The sequence below is a fragment of the Tursiops truncatus genome, chromosome 7 (genome assembly GCF_011762595.2).
Source record: "Tursiops truncatus isolate mTurTru1 chromosome 7, mTurTru1.mat.Y, whole genome shotgun sequence".
Taxonomy (NCBI): Eukaryota; Metazoa; Chordata; class Mammalia; order Artiodactyla; family Delphinidae; genus Tursiops; species Tursiops truncatus.
In genome coordinates, this window is record NC_047040.1 from 11,592,638 (window position 1) to 11,604,584 (window position 11,947).

General features: G+C 44.2%; 1 protein-coding gene across 1 annotated transcript in view; it reads left to right on the plus strand.

Moving 5' to 3' along the window:
- Positions 1–7,722, plus strand: part of COL4A4 (collagen type IV alpha 4 chain) — a 138,530-nt gene extending 130,808 nt beyond the window's left edge. The window contains exons 46-48 of the mRNA XM_073807188.1: positions 1,441–1,629; positions 3,325–3,611; positions 4,032–7,722. Of these exons, the coding sequence (XP_073663289.1) occupies positions 1,441–1,629; positions 3,325–3,611; positions 4,032–4,295 (740 nt within the window). The 3' untranslated portion in view covers positions 4,296–7,722. The remainder of the gene's footprint in view (positions 1–1,440; positions 1,630–3,324; positions 3,612–4,031) is intronic.
- Positions 7,723–11,947: the final 4,225 nt, after the last annotated feature.

Below are 11,947 nucleotides of genomic sequence, written 5' to 3' on the forward strand. Positions count from 1 at the left end.
GACCATCATAAAAACAGGTCAAGCCATTATTTTCCCAAAACGCTGTACATTAACCTAAAAGGCTCTGCCATTTCCCCAGGTAAGCCTGGCATTGGCTGTGTGACTGCCACTGAGAGGCTGTGCTGAAGATCTTGGGGACAGTGGGGGTGGTCTCACATCTACAACTGACTGAATCACTTGGCCTCTGGTTTTCTGAGTTCAGTCATCTTAGCATACAGCCATCAATCAACTTATATAGAATACAAGGCTGTTCCTTAAGAGAAATATTTGAGAGTGGGCCTTGGATGAGAGGAGATAAGACTCTACAGAATATAAATTTGAACGATAACACACTAGGCAATATGTTAGGGCCCAAAGGCTCCCAGATACCCTCTCATCTTTGGAGAGTATCTGTCTGGCAGTACCGGGTTACTAATGAGAAGCAGGTGAAGGGGTGGGAGAGGGAATGAGGACGGGGCACTGCAAGAAAATGGAAGCTGCAGTCCAAAAGCAGCAGCTCAGCTTCGGCTCTGTAGAAGTTGTTGCCATGTAGAAATGCGGGCTCGACGTTCCCTACACTCTGCTTTTCTAGCCGGAAATCTTAACTCATCAGATCTTGGTAAGTCAAACAAAACACATGAGCACGATGCAGTCCGCGAGCTACCACTTTGTAACTTCTGGTGTATAGATGAGAAGAGCTGCCAGTCTTCCAGAAACAACACATTTTTAAAACACCGTTTGATTTCAGAGTCTAACCTCACCTTTTGCTTTTGGCAATTAGAAGTAGCCACGGGCCTTCTTCCATGGGTCAGCCCTTTAGAGATGCCAAAGGAGAGGCTCCTGCCCACATTCTGTACAACCGTTCATTTCCCACCAGCCACTTAAAGAGTTCTAGAATTCGGCCCTCCTTCCGCCTCCCTCCCTTATAAAAGAAGAGCTACAAAGCCAAACATATGGATTCCAAGCCCTTGTCCTTCTTAGAATGGAACTGACGATACGGCAGAACAATGGGACAGGTCCGGGAGGTGTCAGAAAGACTAACTTTGAGATTCGCCTTTTCAGAGAGCAGGTTCCCAGTCTAGTCGGAGGGGTCTGGCAGATCCTACATGGGGTGTGTCATTCCAGCTCTTTTCTTCTCAGCACTTATCACTTATTAAGCATTTCACAATTTACCTTTCGACTGTGCTTACTGTCATTTCTCTTCTTTGAGTAAAATGTAAGCTCTAGGAGGCCAGGGATTTTCATCTGTTTTTATGCTAATGTAAGACAAGCAGCTAGAAGTTGCTTGGAACAGGTCCTTGCTGGATGAGTTGCTGGTGTACATTGCAGTTGTGTGAGGGGGACATTCCTCTCTGCTCCCTGCGTACTTAGCACAGCAGCAGACGGGGTGGTGTTAAGAATGCTTGTTAAACTGAACTCGCTAAATGGCCTTTATTTATTTGTGTTTCTTTATTCCTCCAGGCCCTCCTGGGCCCGTGGGGGATCCTGGGCCCGAAGGGTTCGGCCCTGTATACCCCAGTGGCTTCCTCCTGGTTCTCCACAGTCAGACAGATGGAGAACCCACCTGCCCCGTGGGCATGCCCAGGCTCTGGACCGGGTATAGTCTGTTATACCTGGAAGGACAGGAGAGAGCTCACAATCAAGACCTTGGTACGTAGCTGGCACGCGGTCACCCAGATTCATTGCTTAAGAGCAAAACTTTGGGGTTAGTTTTACGGATTCATCAACATCTTAAACGATCAGTCATCTATGGGATTTTTTTTCTTTTTCAACTACCATGCTAATTCTCAACTAATTCTGTTAAACCTATGATCCTGAGAGGTGCCAAAGCAGCTCATTCTGGCTATAGTTGTTATTATCTGACTACTTATTATTAGTTAAAAAAAATAATTCTTAAGGGTAACTCTGATATAAAGTGCAATTTTTATTTCTCAGTGTAAATGATTTTGATCAGGATATGGTTGGTTCCTGAGTTTAGATGTAAAATGGTACCCTGGTGGTTATATGGTGTGGCATTAGCCAGCATCAACTCCTCAACCTACGCCAATTTTTAAAATTGAAATACATTTGACATATAACATGATGTAAGTTTAAGGTGTACAAAAGTGTTGATCCGATATATCATAAGATGATTCCACTGTATCGATAGTTGCCACCTCCCTCGTATCACATAACTATCACTTCTTTTTTGTGGTGGGAATAATTAAGATTTAATCCTTAGTAAATTGATGATTAGGATACAACATTGTTGTCTATGTTCATTCCACTGTGCATTAGATCATTAGGACTTGTTTATCTACTGTTTGCAAATTTGTACCTTAAGCAACATCAGAACTTTATTCAGGGAGTTATCCTTGGCACTATCTGTCAGTTTTCAATAGTGGATTTGTGAGCCGCAGGAACTGATTTTTAAGCCGAGGGTTGAGTCCCCCCGCCCTCTGGGTGCTGGCACTCGTGGTCTCCCCGAGATAGTGGTGGCTGGAGTGGTGGGTGCAGGAGGGCTGTGCCCACAGGGACAGCTGGTGTTAAGGTGAGTCTCGTCACGGCTCTCATTGGGCTGTGACACCCCCCCCCCCAAGTCCATAAGGGTGGTGAAAGGGTTCAGGCCTAGAGGGGCAGCTACCCTGGGTCACCTCCCCTGCCCTGGTCTAACCAGAGCCACCATGGCCTCGCTCTGCAGAGCTTTGGGAATAAAATCCAAACTCCTTAACAAGGTGGACAGAGCCCGCATCCTCTGGTCTGATTTACCTTGGGATGCCCTTGAGACAGACCCAGACCTGCTCTCCCCACCTTCCCCCCAGTGAATTTCTTTGAGTTCTTTGAGCTCCATGCCCCCTTACTACCCCTGGCCCTCTTTACTGCTGTATAAATAGGCCTTTCCTTTGAATGGTCACCACCATCTCCAGACCCGGCCAGATCTTTTTCATAATTCAGGTCCTAGCGTAGAGTCACTTTTTCCAGCCATCCTTCTTGTAAGCCCCAGTGCCTCCACTTCTCAGGGCTTGTGCTGCTGTGTTCCCAGGGCCCGTCTGCCCCTCCCGTTCCCCCATCAGGCCGGGCTAGGAGCTTCTTGAAGCTCTCGGGGAAGAGCTGTGCTCACCTCTCCCTCCAGCACCCGGCCTACTGCTTGGCTCCCGAGACAGTGACAAGTGGCCGAGGGAATGCGGGCTGGCCCCTGAGACCGCGGAGGCGGCCCAAGTGGTCAGGGGCACACCGTGCTCTCGCCGCCATAGCAGCAGGCTTTGGCCAGAGCCTCCCGATGCCAGACCGTGTGCGCGCAGATGGGCCGTGTCGGGGAGGCCGCTTCTGCACCCCGCACCCCATGCTGCTGCCTTCCCTCCCAAGGCCTGGCGGGCTCCTGCCTCCCCATGTTCAGCACGCTGCCCTTCGCCCACTGCAACATCCACCAAGTGTGCCAGTACGCCCGGAGGAACGACAGGTCCTATTGGCTGGCGAGCGCCGCGCCGTTGCCTATGACGCCGCTCTCGGAGGAGGAGATCCGCCCGTACATCAGCCGCTGCGCCGTGTGCGAGGCCCCCGCGCAAGCCGTGGCCGTGCACAGCCAGGACCAGTCTGTCCCGCCGTGTCCGCGGGCCTGGAGGAGCCTCTGGATTGGGTACTCTTTCCTGATGGTGAGCCCCTGCGCGCCCGCCGTCCCTAAGCCCCCTTCCGTCCGGACTGGACCGAAATTCTGAGAGTCCTGTGCAGACCGGACGGCAGTAGGACATGGGGTCACGAAGGCCACCACAGACTATAGCCTGTGGAGATGCAGGGCCACTCTTTTTTCTTATTGTCCATTTTTTTTTTTTTTTTTAAACTTTGGTAGAATTTGGAAGATGGGTTGGCATCAGCCCTCAGCGAAAGTGGTTTATTGTTGCACGCACACCCCTCACGTCTCCCGCGCCTCCTTTCCTCAGCAGATTGTAGTTTCTCCCTCCTGGGATGATTTTCAGGGAAAATGTAAATCAGGCCCAGACCTCGGCGTGTCACTGGATGGGTAGGGGGTTGTCTGCAGATGTCTGAGCCCTAATTCTCTCTTGTTGTCCGGGTAGCACACAGGCGCTGGGGACCAAGGAGGCGGCCAGGCCCTCATGTCACCCGGCAGCTGCCTGGAGGATTTCAGAGCTGCACCGTTCCTTGAATGCCAAGGACGTCAGGGAACTTGCCACTTTTTTGCAAATGAGTATAGCTTCTGGCTGACAACTGTGAGACCTGACTTGCAGTTTTCCTCAGCACCCTCACCGGACACCTTGAAAGAAAGCCAAGCCCAGCGCCAGAAAATTAGCAGGTGCCAGGTCTGTGTGAAGCATAGCTAGAGAACCCGCCGCTTGTCATCAGGTCACCAAGAGAAGTTTGCTAGGAGGCGAAGGCATCCTAGGCTGTGCTAAGAGATTCAGTGGTGCTCATCTTGGACTCCTGGTTTAGCTGTTCCTTCTGTTTCGATGTGGTTGTTCCCACAGTACTGTAATCCCTTCCTCCGTTTGGGACAGATTAAGCAAACGCTACACGTATGGATTTGTTTGGACCTACCAACCTACATGAAACCCGGATATTCTTAGCTGGCTTTATTTAAAAGTATGCTAATTCAGGGGAAGGCAAATAGATGATACAAATTACATTACTGAAAACGTCATTCATTGGTTAATAGCAGCTCAAACAATTGAAGTCAATTACTCTGTAATACAGTGGGCTTCTGGATGGATTTTACAGGAAAAAATAAATAGGCCAACAAATGAAACTAGAAAGTAGAGATTTCCTACGTTTCAAAATGATTTCCTCTGTAATCTGTTTTTCCATGCACTTTAATTGTAAAACTATGACCCACGGAGATTAAACAAAAATCCACACAGCCAGCCTGAAGAGTTCATTTCAAAGCAGAATGAATCATTATGCCAGGAAGGACCACGGTCGCTGTATTCCAGAGATGCGACATTAGCATAAAACACATCACAGATGAACATAAAACATTATGTTCTCTTCTGCATTTTTCAGAGAACAGAAATGCCTGCTTTGGCAACCCTTTGGAAAAGTAGCAATTATGGAAAAATATACGTCCAGTGAGGGATTAAGAGTCGAAAAGCTATTAATGAATATTAAGGCAGCGATTCACAAGAATTGACTCCCCACTGCCGTCAACTTCCAAACAGACTGCTTTTGCCCAGTCGGGGTCTGGCTTGTCTTCCAGTGTGCGTGCTAATGGGACTGGAGCCACATGGGGCCATGTTCACATAAAGCATCCTGTTCCCCTCCCTGGGGGTGCCTGCAGAGCTGCCTCACAGAGAGGGCCTGCAACGGACACTTTCCCTCCATCCACATAATGGCATCTCATACGGGGAAGTGACAGAGCTATCATTATGCACTTGGGAGAAAATTAAGGGCCGACTTAATTAAACTTAGGTAAGAAGATTCATTTAAGTCATCATCACCCCATGCCCCCAAAAGACCTAGCACTCTTTTAAATGAAACAAAGATAACCTACAACTTGAATTTTATGTTCCTGTTATTGGTTTTTACAGGAGCATCCTGCTTTTCTAATCTTAAAAACATTCTTATATTTTATATCAGTCAGTACTAGAGCAAAGCAGCAGTTTGATATTTGGCATTAATATCTTCTGTAAAAGCTTAGAAGATATGTCACTTTATAGTGAGTAATTTTCTGTATAGCAAAGGATAGGTTTTCTATTTTGCTGGGAATTCAGTGGTCTAATGCTAAAAGTTAGAAGGCTTATTGGAAAAGATTTCTAGGAAACTTGCCTTCCTTATTTAAATAAATGTTATTCTAGAGAAAACTAAAGAAATTTCTCACGAGAAAGTGACATTCATTTCAGTGCTTATTTTCAGTGCACTTAATAATTAAGAAAAACTCAATTAAAACTTTGTTTATAAGAAATGCTTTCCTTGGCAAACATTGATTGAGAGTGTGCACTTACATGCAGAATATATTTCAAATGAATTTTGCTCTAGGGTGTCCCCCGGATGGGGGGACAATTTATTTTAAGGCTACTTCCTGGTAAGAAGAAAAAATATACATTTTAAGAGGAAATATTGTCTTGATGTACCAGAATATTTCCTAGTTCATTTGACCCATTTATTAATTTTTTGAAACTCTCCTATGGCATGCTAAATATTTGGTATTGAACCCAGTTTCAACCTTGTTTATAATTACAATTTTGTTGCCACAAGTTTTATCATATATTATCAAAATTCAAGCCTTCTAAAATTTCATCATGTTCATTCATGAAATTGGTCCGAGAACACTTTCTGGGAAGAGGTAAGGGTGATCGATGGGCCATAGGAAACATATCTTGCTTGCTATTTTAAACACCTTAACTTTGGTATTAGAATTATCTTAATAAGCTGGTCAAATAAATTTTGAAATAACAGCCCGAATTAAGTGGGCACGTTCCTGCACAGTGAGTCCTCCACAGTGAGTCAGCCCCCTCCTGAAAAATAGCTTACTTTTCCATAAACTGAAATTTCAGAAATAAGATTTGAGAGATGTGACAATGAGAGAAGACTCTTCATGGAAATGTGGTATGACTTAACTCACGCTGTAATCTGTGTTCCCTCATGATCGTCAAAGCGTTCTACTATAAAATCACCTCTACAGAGTTTGTGTACCTGTTATTGGTGCTTGGGAAAAGAGGGACAGAATGGTCCACTAAAACTGGATTTTATCAAGGATTTTATTTTGAGCCTCTTAGAGATGATAATAAAGGAAATCATTCTGTTTTCCAGGAAATTACATTAGATTTGTGCTTCTATCGGCTCACCAGACTAAAATGATAATAGTTACTTTTATTTGGTGTGGCTGCAAGAATAGTGGAAAGATGTGCCTTTAGAGTTGGTTGAATCCAAGCTTCAATCCAGCTCTGTCACTCTCCAGAGGTGTTACCCTGGGTGAGTTATACCAACTCCCTGAGCCTCATTTTCCACATTTACAAAGTGGGACGTAACACCTACTCTTGCATTGAAAATTAAGTTAGATTCTATGTCCAGCAGATAGCAGACCTTGTATATTTATCATGGTCACATCTTCTATTTAAAACAAGCTGTTTAATATGAAAAATGTTTCTTGGGATTCTTTACATAGTAGAATTAACATAAGGATTCTCACAGGGCATATAAATTACTGATTAGAATTATTTATACCTGGCCAATTCTTAATGTCTTTGGGAATGCTATTTTATTTCAATTCTCAAAGTTATTGTACCACACACACAAAACTCACAATTTCCTGCAGGGTCAGTATCAGGAAGTTCTGCAGGGAACAAAACAATTGACATTAAAAGTCAGTACTCTGCAATTGTCACTGTTATTATCTGCCAGAGACTCTGCATAATGCATTTTCGACCACCAAGGCTGGCTGCCACATCTGTGTGAAATGCTTGAATTTTATGGTGCTTAAATATTTAATGATTCATAGGAAAAAATGTGAAATGTGTCTGATAAGTTGCATCCCTTTCTCTAACCTAGGGTTGTAAAGTCAAAGACTTTCAACATGTAAACTTTGCAAGATGCCTGACCTGCTATTGACATTGAAATCTTGTATTACAATTTGTAATATCACTTATTACGTATAAAAATTCTGCAATGACCTCCAAAAACAACTGTGTTTTACCTGGTGCATTAATTTTCTTTCAAGCCAAAGTGAGTTTACTACTTAACCTACCTTGTAATACAGCCTACCTTGGGTCTGGCTCAGTAGGGAAAACAGGAAAGGTTACACGTGGTAGAGGTGCGATCTGCAGATGGGAAGAGCATGTGAGCAGAGTGTGGAGAGTGACCCCCTTGGCTTGGGAAAGCGTGGGATTCTGAAGCTCCTGGAAGCACTGTCCTGTACACAGTGATGGGGTGGGGTAGACATGAAATCAGGCCTCAGGGCCCGGGCCGTCCTGCAGCAGCCTCTGCTGAGTTGCATGCACCCTCCAGCATGGGGCAGAGACCCCGCGGGTCTCAGCTGTCCCATTAGTTGAACCACCTGTTTCACAAGGTTGCTGTAAGGGTCAAGAGTAAGAGATATGATTACAAAGAGATATAAAATGTTAGGTACTGTTACTGATGACCAGAGTAACTGGCAGTTAGGGGTTTGTGATGATTATATTTTTATAGCCCACGCACTGCTGAGCACAGGGGTGGCTGCAGTGCCGATATTCACAGGTAATATTCACCTGTTTCATGAAGTAACTCTTTTTAAGTAGGAGGGAACTTGAGTGGTATTTGGTCCAACTTCTCAACAGAAAAATAATGCTGTTTAATTAACATTTCTTGAGCACCTACTATGTGACAGAAACTGTATGAACCCTGTTATAGGTGCTCCCCTCAACCTCTCAACTATCCTATTTTACAGACGAGGAAACTGAGGTTTGGAGAGAATGAATAACTCGCTCAGGGTCACACAGTCAGCACCCAGTAGAACTTGAACCCTGGTCCATCAGTCGCTAAAGATTGTATTTTACCCACACCATCACCTCCCATACTATTGATTTCATTACATAATTCTCTTCCCAAGCAGCAATATGTATTACCTCCAAATTCAATGATTTCTACTAGCAATGTTTCAGTTTTCCTTGATAAAGTATAAATCGTATGTTCCAATCTGTCAGTTCATCTGAAGATCTAAACAAGATGTCAAGATCACTCTCTCCTTGCCCCTAAAGAAGAAGAAAAAAAAAAAAAGGGTTAGCACAGACACATCAAACACACCTGCAAAAGTACAGTGGCCAGATTTGGCGGTACCCATAGGGGCTCCCTGGTGATACTCTTTGAATGTCCTGGAATCTTGAGTTTTGTGCAGTAGGTCGCAGCATTCGTGACGTGGGGCATGCCTCAGACTGACACAGGGAGGATGGAGACCTCTCACCACCATCTGGTGAGCATGCTGTCTTATGAAGTGTTGGGAAAGGCCTGGATTTTTCTGTTTCTATGGACAAAAGCTTTCTTTCAAGTGATTCTTTCCTGTGATTCAAGAAAACACACACACACACACACACACCCCCTCAACAGTATCAAGCAGCCATGGGCACCTCTTCATGTGTGCCACTGGCGATGGTATAAATGAGCTTCTGTTTCAATCCACAAACGTTTATTGGTTTTGACATTCCAGACAAAGCATTGTTTCAGGTACTGTGAAGAGATACACAGTAACACATGCAGGGTTCCTGCCCTTGTGAAGTTTACAATCTAGAGAGAAAGACAGTCCTCTCACTGAAGGATAACTAGCAATTAATTCTAAGTGGTCTGTGGTAACTGTGATGAACACCCTATAAGAGCAGATCATTCTGGGTTGTGGTGTCTGATGGCAGGACGGGGAGAATCTGGATGGGCAGAGGGAGAGGAAAAGGTTGCTTCAGTTAAGTCACAGGGTCAGGAAAGCTCGCAGCTTGGACGGCGAGACCAGTTAGCAGCACAGACTCTGTTATAGATACGGGGGGATGAGGCTGAAGGGCTGGCTGGAGCCCCATGGTTGAGGCAAATGGGTTTGACCTTTATCCTTTGGCAACAGAGAGACAATAGAAGGTACTGAGATGGTGAGTGGCATCGCAAAAGTAGGTTTTGGAAGATAACTGGCAGCGCTGTGTAGAACTGAGTGAAGAGGTATTTTAAGTATTAAGCAATGTACTGAGAGATTTTAAGGTCCTTCTAAGCAGGGAGTCTGTGACTCTAAAATGAAAGACAAGGGGCAAAAAAAAGGAAATGACTGCAATAATCCATGGGAAGGGAAAGGAAGAGATGACAGGTTTGTTTTGTTTTGTTTTAATGACTATTTGACTCTCCCAAGATGAACTAGGACTTGGGAAGTCGGTGGCAAGTTGGCCACACCCTCTGTTTTACTGTCCTTGTTTGGTGGTGGGTCTCAGCCCTTTAACTTACTCCCCAAGCGGCGGAATGTGTGACCAATATGTAGACTGGCCCCGATTCTACAAAAACCAGCCATTTACTGTCTGGGCCTCAAAAACAGACAGCTTAAAAGCACAGAGGAGCCTTGAACAATCATGTACAACTTTGGAATCACCGGCACTAAATACTTCCAAGGTCACAAAGAGGAAGCAATTTAACTGCTCCCTCATCTTGAGAACCAAGGAAAGATTCTGAATTAAGAGGTCTCATAAGTTGACTAACCACAACCAAAGTGTGGGGATGTTTAACAATCAGGAAATTACTATTAAAGCAAATAAACCAAATTTAAAACCAGCTCTAAATGCTTATTTCCTATTAGAGACAGTCGAATGCACTGGCTTTTGTCTTTCTCAATCCAATTCCAGTTTTTTGGCATAACTTTGGAGATTCCTTCTTGTAGGAAAAAAAATAAGACGGATGTTGAAAATAATAAGCACTGGTTACAAGTAAGCCTATTAACTGAACAAAGTAATTATAGTAGTTTCCAAAACACCTTTACTGTTGTGCTAAGATAACCGGTTTATATTTGTAACTAAAGTGACCTTTCCCACATCTGTAAAGTTTAGTGATGTTTCACTCCATAAATAAAGACGGCATGCATATTACAGGTACACATCTGAAATTCAGTTCTGGTGTCTTTATATCTGACAAGTGAAACAGAGCAAGGAGCTACTATTATTGGACTCAACAGCAGTAAAAATATATATACATATACGTCCATATATAGTGGTTGGACTTTTAATGCATTGAAAAAAACACTTTGGGGAAGCTAACGTTTAATAAGCCCCTACTGGGAGCCAGGCGCCAGCCTTTGGGTGGCAGGGTTGAGGCGGAAGTGTAGAGTTAACAAGACACAGGCCTCATCCCAGAGCCATTCATAACCCGCGCTCCCATGCAGAAGGCACGCCTTTCTACAGTTGTGCACAAAAAGTCGTAAGGCAAGATATAAGCGTTATAACAGAATTGCCTGTACAATGTGCTGTGAGAAGATGGCATGTTAAGAATGAGCTTACTCCGGGGCTTCCCTGGTGGCGCAGTGGTTGAGAGTCCGCCTGCCGATGCAGGGGACGCGGGTTCGTGCCCCGGTCCGGGAAGATCCCACATACCGCAGAGTGGCTGGGCCCGTGAGTCACGGCCGCTGAGCCTGCGCGTCCGGAGGCTGTGCTCCTCAACGGGAGAGGCCACAACAGTGAGAGGCCCGCGTACCTCAAAAAAAAAAAAAGAATGAGCTTACTCCCAACAGAGGCATGGGAAACAAATTCGAAGAGTTTGGGAGAAAAGACATTTAGCTTGAACATTTAAATTTTAAAATGTTTGAAGCTACGAGACTCAGAGATACAATTCATACTCTAAACATGCTGTACGTAGCTTTATATCAATCAAAAATTAACCCAAGGAGCTCAGGTAACACGTGCCAGCTGGCAGGTCAAGGTGCTCCCAGGTCCCACGTGGTGATTTTCTTAGCTCATGTACATGCAAGTGGCAAAGCCTCTCCCAGGTCAATTCAGATTAGGAACCGGATACAAAACTGCGTAGTTGGTATGCTCCAAATCTGTCAAATGTATACAAAGACTGAGAAAGCAATATCCCCAAAATGTTAACCCTGGGTACCTCTGAGTGGTGGGGATACCGGTGATTTTTTAAATCGCACATGTATTTTTTTGTATTTCTGTTTATATTGTAAATTTTATCAACGGATCCACAATACTTATTATAGAGTCCATTTTCCTGATTATATATTTCTTGATTTATTATTATATAAATCAGTTTTCCTACCGCAAAAGTAGTACACGTAACATACGTATACACACATTTTTAAAAGACAGCAATACAAAATCGTAAAAAACAGAAAGCAAACTCCTATGCACTCCACCTTCCAAAATAACCTCTGTGAACATGTGGGTACATTTCCTGCCAGATGTTCGCTTTATACATATACAAGGTATATATATTACTTTCATAATCAGAAAACTATATAAATGCCAGATAAAGCAAAACAGGAAGATCCTTTTCTGCTTCTAACTCCCTTTAAACGTAAATATCTCAGTGAAATAAGACATCAGTGATA